Genomic DNA, 12040 nt, shown 5'->3' with positions numbered 1-12040 from the left:
GTTCAAAACAGAATTCTTAATTCCCCAAACCTAGTCATCCTTCACAAATACCTCGACATTTACAAATGGCTGCTCTTCTAGTGTTCTCTGCCTTGGTAATAGCACCACCATCTAACTAGTTGCTTAATCTAAAAAACCAGGAGTCATACTTGATCTGCCCTTTTCCTCATTCCCACATTCCAACTACATGCAGTAACCAATTCAATCAGCACATGTTCTCTTCCCACCATTCCTCAAATGCCTCCCCCTTTGAAGTCAAACCATCAAGCACTTTTCAAACCATTATGAATTATTAACTTCAGTAGCTACTAGTAGTATCATCTCATTATCTACTTTGCTACTTAGCTTTTATCAAGTTTTTTTCTACTTGTAGTAGGGTTAATTACTCATTCCCAGCTGAGTTTTATTAAAAATCTTATTTTTCATTAAGTTGGAACCCTCTCAGAGAATTATTTCTCACCTATTGATATTCCACTAGAAAGAGTAGAGCTTTCAGCTTGGCCTCGAGATGGTGCATGGGGCTCCATGACGCTATCATCTAATAGATGTCTTGGCCCTGCATTTGGGAACGTTGCACTCTTAAACTCTGCTGTGTTCATTTTATGAATGAAACTGGAAACAAAGAGAAATATTTTTCATATCTTTTATTACTGTTACTAATTCAGGATATAAAAGATACTCTTATATAAAGATTCAGGATATAAAAGATTTACCTGCTATCCTGAACTTACTTCCGAACTCTCATACTAATGAACACACAGATTTTATCATGAGAGCCTCAAACTAACAGTTTAGGTTAAGTTTTTTAGGAAACTAGGCCATATCTTCCTATGTAACAGAGAATACTTTAATTTTATCTTGATTCTTGGGTACATTAAAAATTGTTTTCACATTCACTTTTGGAAAATAGCTATTAAATTTTCACAAAAATCATGGCAAAGGTGAACCTTGGGCTCCATTTTGAGAAAACAATCTTGCAAAGCTAAACAAAAAATCAGTTTCCCTTTCTTTATATTTAGGAATAAAAAGAACAATTTTTATAGGCTTCATTTACAGTGACTTATTTGGGTTAAGATAAGTGATCACTCTTGATACTTATGATAATTTAAAATGAAAATGGTATATTGCTTTCCTGATTTTATTTATGATGATGATCTGTAATGTTCATTTTTCTCCCCCAAATGTGAAGGCACTGTTGGAAAAAGCTTTTTTCCAAATTAAGATAAAGGAAGAAATAAATGCCTTTATGCAAACAAGATATTTTACTAAATCAGAAAAAGACTACTGTTACACAAATATAACTATGCAAGAACACTATTTTCTGTCCAACTAGTAAAATAAATAGAAAAGAAATCCAACTTTAAAAAAAACATAAAAGTTTGAAAGATAAAATTAAAAATGCTGACTTATAACCCAAGCTATGGCACTTCCTATGTCCATGTGGAATCAGGTTCCGAGGGGATGGTGGTGTCTGTGGTAGCAAGGCTCCTTCAGCTGCCATGCTTTTTCTTCCACTTTGTGGAGATGCTCCTACTTCAGGACCTAAGGGTTAAATTAAAAAAGAGAGAGAGAGACATAGACATAGACATAGACATAGACATAGACACAGACACAGACACAGACAGACACACAAACACACACACACACACACACACAGGGAGAGGGAGAGGGAGAGAAATTGTTAAATGGTTTAAAAAATTGTTTTATTTGTAATCCTTTGATATGAAATATAAAATGTGGTTTAAATTTTAAGATAATATTAATGTTAATTCTATTTAATTGACTGAACAAGAGAAATATTTATTTTCTGAATCGTAAAACACAAACCTCAATACATACAATATCCATTAATTTCTATCTATTTTACTTGCACTAAGTAGCCAGTATAAATATCCTCCCCATTTACAGAGGAAGCAGCAGAATTAGAAGAGAAGGGGTAAGGATCTCATATCACAGATGAAACCTGGATTAAACACTCAGGTCTTCTGAATCCTAGTTCAGTGCTCATTTAATTTTACACATTACTTCTTTACTCTTAGTTTCAGCTTCTTCTTAGATAAAGAATGTGTAGGGTAGGTCAAGCATTCAAGTTAGAATTTAAATCTATATTGACACTGTTCAAGCTTATGGGAATTGAAAAAATGGAACTCAAAAATGTACAGATTTGCAAAGTATCACTTTAAGAATGAAAAGAAAAGCAAACTTAAACAGATTTAGACTGAAATGATTTCCTCTGCTTGGAATACTCTTCCCCCGAGACACTGTCATGGTTTTGTTCCCTCACTTGCTTCATACCTCATTAGATGGGTCTCCAAATATTTTTAGAATATACAATAATATAAAGCTTAGTGCCAAAATCTGTTTTGGAATTTTAAAAAAGGTATTACCTACGAATTCTTAAAAAATAAATAATTCTCTTCAATTTTATATTTTTGATTATGTGTGGTATACATATAAATCCCCATTGTAATGCAAAAGATAAAAATTAAGGGACTAACACTATTTTTTAATACTTTTAGTACTTGGTCAAGTATTAGAGTGAAATTAAAAAAAAAAAAATTAAGCCACTAAAATTGACTCCTATAATTATTCAAATTAGTAGAATTTCCCACTTAGACCACAGAAATTTCTAATGTAATCAAGCCTTGTTGCCTAGGACAGTGTACTCTTAACTAAAAAAAAGAGTCGATATTCATAAACACTTATTTATCATTTTCTGTTGGTTATATCTATTTTTCTTGATTAGTTGGCATATTTATAAATTTATTTGTATTTATTTGTATAATACGTATTTATTTGTATAATACGTATTTATTTGTACATTACGTATTTATTTGTACAAACTACAAGTAACGATTTTTGATTAAACAAGAAAACCAACAGAAAAATGGACATATTTTAATACCAAAAAGAAAACAGTGCATGCAGAATAAAATGTGCTAAGTGTTTATTCACTTTGGAGTATATTCTTTCTTATTAGGTTATCTGGTTTATTACTCGGTAATGAGAGAAAGCTGCACTAACCTACTAAATCCTCCCTGGAAGCAGCAGAACGTGGTGTGCTTGTCCCTGGTTCTATCTTTAATGAAAGCCTGAATTTCAAAAAGAAACAAAGCACATAAAATGATTAACATTTGACAAAATAATATTAAAATCATGTATTTTCTACCAAAAACCTAAAAACATTTTTATAAAATAATCTCAGCTATATATTTTTCTTCAAGAGCAATTTTTAATTGTCTCCTTTCTCTTTCATACAAAGCTGATCTTACGGTGATTCCAGGATATATTAGGGAGGGAAAAAACATCAAAAACTAATATTTAAAATCAGAGAAATCTCCCCAAACTACCCCAATGTTGCCAAACCATTCAACACATTTAAAGATATTTGATTAATGACTAAAAGGTGATTTAACTTGAGGTTATACTGATACTTGACAATTAAATTCAGTAACTTTCACATATATTATTAAATATATTATGCAAATTCTTTCTAGAATCTTTACTGGATGGGCTAATGGCCTCTGTAACACTGAAAATTTAAAAAACACCTTATTTAAAACTATCTATACAAATAAAAAGGCTATTTACAAAATCCATGATAAATCCCTTTCCTAAGTCAAAGTTTGTTAGTTGGTCCTTAAGTTCCATTTAGGATAAAATATCAGTTTTGAGTTCCATGGCAAAAAGAGATTATAATTCCTATCAGTGGAAACTGTTTCAGGAAATAGGATACTAAAGCAGTTGTAGAAAATATTTTGATGTAGTCCATGAAATACACTTTGGTGTACTCTGTGTTATTATTAAGCATTTGTCTGGAAATTAATAAAGACTTTATTTTTTAGCATTCACCAACTGGAATTGGACAATGAAACTGCACAATACAAATGATATTATACATGATATTATAATGATAAATCTATTATAGGTTCTTAACTTGTATTTCTTTGATAGCCTAAAGAAGAAATTATATATAATTGTATTCCAATTATTTGACCATGTAAAATGCATGTATTGAACAGATGTTTGATTAACCAGAGCTCTCTGCTCTTTTTTTTTTTAACAGAGTAGTTGACTTTAATTATTTGGGCGCCAGACTATGCTGCATTCATTCACTGAACACCTGTTTTGTGTCGGGCACTGTGCTCTCAGCACTGGAATATAATGGAGACTAAGGCAGACATGGTGTCTCTTCCCTTCTGAAGCTCACAGTTTAGTAGGTGGAAGACAAAGAAGTAAACAAAACAAGTACAATTTCTTAACACAGAACCAATATAGAAAGGGACAGAAAGAAGGCTATGGGAGAATCACATTGCTATCAATAGCAGCTGATAACCAACAGCAGTATAAAAGCCGAAGCATTTAAACAGCACAGCAGTGAAGGCTAGTCAGTGTCAGTTGCCTGAATCATCATCAAAACACTATATATAACAGTGATGCTGATTCATTGAGAAAAGATATTATGCTCAGTATTAAAATGAAATAACTTTGAAAGATTTTCACCCCGATTAAAACATATACATGTAATTTGTAATATTGATATTGGCTGCCTGTATAGATGAAGTTGCCAAAAACAGAGGCCTGTGGATAAATGAAGTATCATTTTTATTTAAATCTTTCATCATAAAAACCGTTTTTTTCCCTAACTTATCACCTTAATGGCTCTTATGTTAAAATGCTCTGATTTTCAACACATTTAATCAGTGGGTTCATGTAATACAACTGTATCTTTAGGAAAACACTATCTTCTGCAGTTTCCCATATGATGCTCCAACACCACCAAGAGACTTACAGTTCCCCAAGCGAACAAAGTTTCCCACCCTATTCCTCTGATCATTTCCATACCCTGGAACACCTTTCTTAACTCTTCAAGTGGAGCTAACTCCTACTCACCTGTTAAGATGCAGCCTCAGGTAATAATGTCACCTCAAGCTGTTCATGTTTCTTTTCTCTTCACTTTTCCCACTTAAAGCTGAGTTAGGTCTCCTCTCATCTATGTTCCCATAGCATCCTGGGCACATCTCTAGTATAGTACTGTTTGAATTGTTTCGTAATTATTTGTTTTGTGGATGTATTTTGCATTAGACTGAGCTTCTTAAGGGCAAGAACAAGATCTTACTTTTGTAATCCCAGCAGCTAGCACAATAACTCATCAATACCAAAAGCTGAATAAATATTTGTTAATGAATATAATGAGAAGGCTGCTCGAGTTCTAGCTACTCATGAAAACAAAAATCAGTATAATAGCAGGCGCTTTCCTACCAAAATGAAGCTACCTTATAATATGTCAGGTTATAGACAGCTAAAACTACTTAATGGCTTAACTGGCCAACTCTTATCCTTTTAGAGTTAAAATTCACCATCCTCTATAATTATGCAACAATTTCTTAGACTTCATTTCTACTGAGTAAACTTTAACTTCTTTTAAATCCATTAAGTTTCTTGAGCCAGATATAGAAATTTTAATAAGTACTTACTCATATTTTGAGTTTTAATATAATCTTCTGTACGTAATTGGACAAAACATGAGTGTTTTGTGCTATGTCAGTAATTAGAGAGATGGAAGAAATAGTGATAAATATGACACAGACCATCAAACTCAAGAAGCTTACAACCTAGGGCAACATCAGATCTGTGAAACAACTCTAGCCTTAAAAAGCCGATCCACTGACCTCATACATTTTCAAATGAATTACCCTGTGAAAATTTTCTGTAAAATAAAAATTGATATAGAAATATAAAGTGGTAATAATATGGTATGGTGGAGAAGGTGGCAATAAAGGTGTTTTCAAACATTAATAAAGGTTTAGATACATTTAAGTATAAATACAGAGCTTCTTAATATATTTAATATTAGAAGAAAAGTTATTTCTAGTTGTTTTCCAGAATTTCTAGTCTTTTATTGGTACTAATTCTGTACTGCAGAATTCTTTAAAAATTGTTGAAACTTAGGGAACAAGGAAGTTGATAATCACTATCATACAGCATAAGAAACATTTTATATAATGCATTAATACTGAAAAATAACCTAGTCTTTCACTTCGATAAAATTTTAAAGTATAACCTTTTACTGGAAAAAATATTTGTGGAAGGCACAAAGTTAAATTTGAAAGCTTGGGAACAGCACAAAATCTTGAAATTAACAAATGAAGCTACAAGGCAAATGAGAAGTCTCAAGAGAAATAAGCTCTTTATCTTCCTATCTTTTGGAAAAAAACCTGGCAGTCATGATGTATAGCACACCACTGAAAAATAAAAAAGGGTTAATGATTTTAAAAATCCTTCCTCCCTTGGGCAGGACTGTGGATGGTTAAGGAAAAGGAAATGGATATCAGCTGTCCTAAAAGTAAGTTTAAAAATCTTTAATGAAGAAGGATTTGCTTGAATAGAAAAAGGGGCAAGTGTGGTGCTATACTGAACAAATATGTCTCTAACCCAGAGTCCAGAAGGTTCAATATTCTCTCAATACACAAAAACAACTGAAAACGAGTTCAAAATTGTGTTAAAAATTACCATTAAAAAAGGAGTAATTTTTCTATTCACAGACTGTTTCATTAATTTTTCAGCCTATTCAAAGATAAATTTCCATAAAGATTTAATGCTTGAATTTAGAGAGAAAGGAAAAAATTTAAAACTAGAACTACGAAACATCAGCTCTCCACAACTTGAGAAACATGAAATGCTTTTTAATGGAAGAACAGAGGAGGTACTTGTATATTGGCTCAATCACATCAAGTGATTAAAAAGAAATACATGTAAATAACCTTTACCATTGTAAATGTACAACTGGATTAGGCATATGCATGATAAGATGTAGGATTTAGATGTTTAAATACACGGTGATGAAAGGGTGGAGGACAGGACAAAGTTATACAAACCACTTCTGAAGATCCAACCTACTTGTAATTATCATCTTCCACAAACTTTTGTAGTTCTTCTATATACTGAACAGAGTTCAGGTATTTTTGGACGTGAGGCAACATGGGGATATCTAGGCAAAATGCGATAAATAATTATCTGATAAAGTACATCTTAGGCAGAATTTTTAAAGTTAAGCTGAGAAAAATATATTTAAAGGTAGATTAAGGCCACATGGCACCAAAATTTAAATGAACTCTAGAAGGACATTACTGAGGTAAATGTTATTTAATGTAAAACTGGAGGTAGTTTAGAAAACTACAGTTGTATGTTGTTTGTATAGATTAAAAAAAAAGAAGAAGAAAAAAAACCCCAAATAGCTCCATTTACAAAGTCCCACGTATTTGAGAAACTTCATGGGAAAAAATCAGAGACATTGTTGTGATTTATATTCAAACCTCATCTAAATACAAGATGTAAGGCTCTTTAGGTTTTTTATTTTTAAAGAAGCCTGGCTCACATCTGTAAAGCAGTTTTTTCTTCCCTACTTAGAAATTTCAAATACGATTAATTTAACATTACAATTTGATGTTATGTTAAAAAAATTGAGAAAAGTATAAAACAAGAGATTATTTGATTTAGCTTTCAGATAATGTAAACTCACGGTTTTTAAACACCATAAAAATTATATAGCTATAATAGTCTATCTTTATTCCCTATCAAACTGAAAGCATCCAAACATTTTAAAACATTAAAAAAATTTTTTTCTAATCATTTGGGCTTGCAAAAGCTCTTTCTATATATGTGTTTCCATAAAATACATCTTGCACAAAAATTGGTTATTTTTACTCAACATAGGACTCAAGAAAGCTAGTCAATTGTTACTAGGATCAAGGGTCTCAGCTCCCTCCCTAACTAACTAAATAAAAGAACTATTTACATAATAGATCGGGGAGATCAAATGAGATGAAGAGAATAGAAAATAATTGTGAAAATTATGCTAGCAAAGTTGCTACAAAATAACAGAAAAGCAAAAGATAAAACTTAACATTTTAATATGAAATACTTCAATTCCTTAAAAGCAAGATCCTAAACAAGATGCTAAATGTTAAACAGTGAAATAAAACAATCATTATTTTCCTTTATATTAGGATGATGTTCCCTGTTGTGTGAAAAGTGGCCATCAACCTGTGTAAATGTATCATAGCATTACCCTCAGAAACTCACCATATTCACAGGACTGCTGTAAATCAGAAATTATTCTAAGGATGTTATTCATCAAATTTGATCTTTGCTCATTTTCTAGAATGCTGCCAGTTGATGGGTATGCTGAATCAATGTATGTTAAATCTGACAGGTAGATACCTGAAACGAAATTAGATAAATGAGTGTTTTCCTACTTATAGTTTGGAAGAGTATAGTTTATAGCTGTACTTCAGTATATGCCATATTTAGAATATATCATTATTAATACACTGCAGCCTTGTTAAAACATGACCACTGAGGCCTAGATTTCTGTGGAGTTGGGGTCAGACATGCAAATATGTTTTCTGTAAATGTCCTCTTATAATACCATTTTAAAATATGGCTTGAGGCTGGAGTTAGAAACTCCAGTACCTACTTACCTATGGGTCTTAATGGAAAGAAACTGAGCTCCTGAACTGGCTCTGCCTCTGACTAGTTGTATATAACAAAGACAGTTATTTTAATCTCCGAACCTCAGTTTTTATGTCTATTTTCCAAGTTGTGGTATAGCCTGAAGTTTTAAGTTAGCCAGCCTAACCACTACCTGGCCATGGGGTAGTTACTTAATATTAGTTCTATACCCCCTTGCCTTGAGTTGATAACTGTCACTTGAGTCTTAATTACTTTGAAAATTGTCTCATTCTGGCAGAAACATCTTGTTTTAAAGATTAACAGCTGCATCTTTGAAATAGTTCATGTGACTACAAATTGAAGTGAACCTTGCCCTTTCTCTGTACCAACAAAAAGAACATATACCCCCAAATAATTTGGTTGTACTAGTTCTGGATATACAAGGTCAAATCTATAAAAAATATTTCCTGAGAGTTTACTATGCACATGTAAAGTGTAAATGACAACTATAGCTGGAGAGAAAAATACACTTTCCTACTTTCTCCTCATTACTGCCCATTCATGAACTCTCAGAGAAATGCAACCAAAATGATGTACCTACTGCCTTCCAAATAAGCCCTATGTTTTTTCTCATGCCACTTCTTCCATCTTAAATGATACCTAGACTCAACTCTGCCCATTTAAATCATATCTTATATCCAGGTCAGTGTCATCTGTTCTTTATTTTTCTCACAGATTCCAAGAAAGGAATTTAGAAACTGTCTACTCTAAACCCCTCTTTTTATAGGTGAATACTCTAAGGTCCACAGATATTAAGGAAGTGGCTAATGCCCTGTAAACTGTTAGTGACAGAGCTGGATCTCAGAGTATACACTTGTACCCCAAGTTTTTTTTTTTTATTTTTATTACACTCTGTTACAAACTCATACAGTATCTATACCAGTCACTTGATAATTTTTAAGACTTTATAATCTCCTTATTGAAAATCTTTTGTCTTTATATCTTATCTGCTCAAAGACTATAAACTCATTCAGGCGGTTCCTCTATCCTGCACTCTAAAAAATGAAAATCCTGACCAGTATTTTCAGACAATTAGTGTTTAACACAATGTAAAAGGTTGGCATGGCAATCCTTTTATTCATCCTAGTATCATTCCTATTCCATTCAGTAAATCTTAACCGTATTCTTTAAGCCACCTATCATAAATACTTCTTTTTCTTTGGAGATTCTCAACTTCATTTTTTATGACTTCAAATAAATCTGTAGCCTGGCTCCCTTCCTTTTCCTCCCATCTCAGAGGAAGGAGAATCCCCTTCCTGTCTCCAAATCTAACCTTCGATTTTGAACATAATCGCTACTGCCTCCTCTAGAATGTCCACTGTTGCCTTCACTATCACTCACCCTCCACTGGCTCCTTTCCCAAAGCCAATGCACACATTTAAATCTCCTCTATTTAAGAAAACAAAATCAAAGCCACCCTTCCTTTAAATCTGATCCCCTCCTCAAGATAGAACACTTGCCTCTCCCTCTTTCAACAAACACACTGAAAGAGGAACACAGATTAGTACACTTACCTTTTTTATCCTTCATTCTATTTTTATGTAATATTTGGTACATACAAAAGTTTACTTGGGTCAGGAAAAATTGTGACAGACTTTGGAATAGGCAAAAATGATTACTAGGTATATCCTCTCTTCAGTGCCTCCTTTTGGCCTGAGCTATTTTACAACTCTGTAAGTTGTTGAGAACTTGTAAAATACAAATTCTTGTCCATAAAAATACCAATGAATTATGTCCAGTAGGGTGTAACCGATTATTGCCCCGTGGATGTTGACCAGTTTTGCAACTATCTGTAAATTCATTTCAGCATTCAAATACGATTAATTTAACATTACAACTTGATGTTATGTTAAAAAAAATTGAGAAAAGTATAAAACAAGAGATTATTTGACTTAGCTTTCAGATAATGTAAACTCACGGTTTTTAAACACCATAAAAATTATATAGCTATAATAGTCTATCTTTTATAGATAGAAGCATGTATGTGTGGTACTTTGCATGTATGTGTGGTACTTTGCATGTATGCATGTATGTATGGTGGTACTTGTATGTATGTGTGGTACTGCATGTATGTGTGGTACTTTGAATTCTCCCTTGAAGTGGCTGTAATATCTTCCTGATTCCCTTATATATTTAATGATTTAAACAAAACATTTGACATGTATTCATTTTGTATCTGTGCGAGAATCATAATTTTACCTTTTAAAAAATAACAGTTTAACACGTAATATTGGTTGTTATCAAACAATGTAATAAATACCTGTCAACTTAAGAACTACAACATCAGTACTGTTGCATCATCTACATGCTCTTTCCCTATGTTATCTCCCTGCCTCCTGTCTAGAGGTAACCAACTATTCCGAATTTTAAGATTATTCCCTTGTTTTCTGAGACACCCGTCTGTATTCCTGCACAATGTATTATTTTACTTTTGCTTATTTTTGAGCTTTAAAACATCATGCTTTATATATGTGTGATTAAATTAAATAATATCATCAGTAAAGTTAGAATGGGTACACAGTAAATGATTTTAAAGCGGTTGTTAAATCAATTTTTAAAAATCTGGTCTGTGATTGCTTTGCCTCACTCACTATTTTGTTTCTAAGACTTATTCATGTTAAGTACAGCTGTAATTCCTTAAATTGAGAATAAACTAATATGTAACTATATCACAATTTACTTATTCATTTTATTTGATAGAGTTTTCAGTTATTTGCCCCCTCCCTCCTTGTTGCTACAGACATTCTTGTGTCTCCCGGTGCGCATGTACAAGAGTTTCTCTAGCAGAGATATATACAGACATATACATACATGTATGTCTTACATTATAATGTTCAACTTTACAAGACAGCGCCACGTTGTTTTTAAAGCTATATCAATTCATACTCCCACTGACAGTACATAAGTTTCTACTGATCCACACATGCTAACACTTGTAGATAATCTGAAATCCACATCTATCTCCTTGCTGAAACTTATTCTGGCAAAGGCATACATGATCTCCTCATTACTAAATCTTTAGACATCTCTCTTGGTCTCCTCCCTTCTGCTCAGTCTCTCTGCAGTATTTATACTATTCCCTTTGTTTCTTGGTCTTTACTCGCTTGAACTTTCCTCGCTTCCACCCTCCCTCCATTCTTCTTTTTCCTCATGTTCCCTGGAATTGGTATTCCCCACGGTTCTGTCACTAATCTTTTCACTCTGCATGTACTTTTTCTGGATTATCTTACTTCTGAGGCTTCAACTGTCACCTAATTGCCGATGACTTTCCAAACCTCTGTATAGAACACACCTCCTGACTTTCATTTTCAATTTAACATGACAAACTAACCATTATTTGTCCCTAAACACCTGCCATTCCACTTTCCAACCTTGGTTAGTGATATTATTAACTGCTTTAAATCGCTCAAGCAAAAGAGCTCAGGAGGAGCTTCCTATCTCGTATTTTTCCAGATTAAGCTATTAGTGAATACAATATGATCACTGAATGATCAAGTAATGTATTACATAATATAAATCAGAGGCT

General features: G+C 32.8%; 1 protein-coding gene across 7 annotated transcripts in view; it reads right to left on the bottom strand.

Annotated features, from left to right (window-relative positions):
• Nucleotides 1–12040, bottom strand: part of RALGPS2 (Ral GEF with PH domain and SH3 binding motif 2) — a 178623-nt gene that overhangs the window by 38484 nt on the left and 128099 nt on the right. For all 7 annotated transcript variants that reach the window (XM_057545676.1, XM_057545679.1, XM_057545684.1 and 4 more), the window contains exons 9-13: nucleotides 8086–8223; nucleotides 6901–6991; nucleotides 3025–3092; nucleotides 1407–1542; nucleotides 461–612 (exon numbers count right to left, since the gene is read on the bottom strand). In XM_057545676.1, the coding sequence (XP_057401659.1) occupies nucleotides 461–612; nucleotides 1407–1542; nucleotides 3025–3092; nucleotides 6901–6991; nucleotides 8086–8223 (585 nt within the window). The remainder of the gene's footprint in view (nucleotides 1–460; nucleotides 613–1406; nucleotides 1543–3024; nucleotides 3093–6900; nucleotides 6992–8085; nucleotides 8224–12040) is intronic.

This window comes from Balaenoptera acutorostrata, chromosome 1 (genome assembly GCF_949987535.1).
Source record: "Balaenoptera acutorostrata chromosome 1, mBalAcu1.1, whole genome shotgun sequence".
NCBI classification, from domain to species: domain Eukaryota; kingdom Metazoa; phylum Chordata; class Mammalia; order Artiodactyla; family Balaenopteridae; genus Balaenoptera; species Balaenoptera acutorostrata.
The sequence above is the reverse complement of the archived record's forward strand: the minus strand, read 5'-3'. Positions and strand labels throughout refer to the sequence as shown.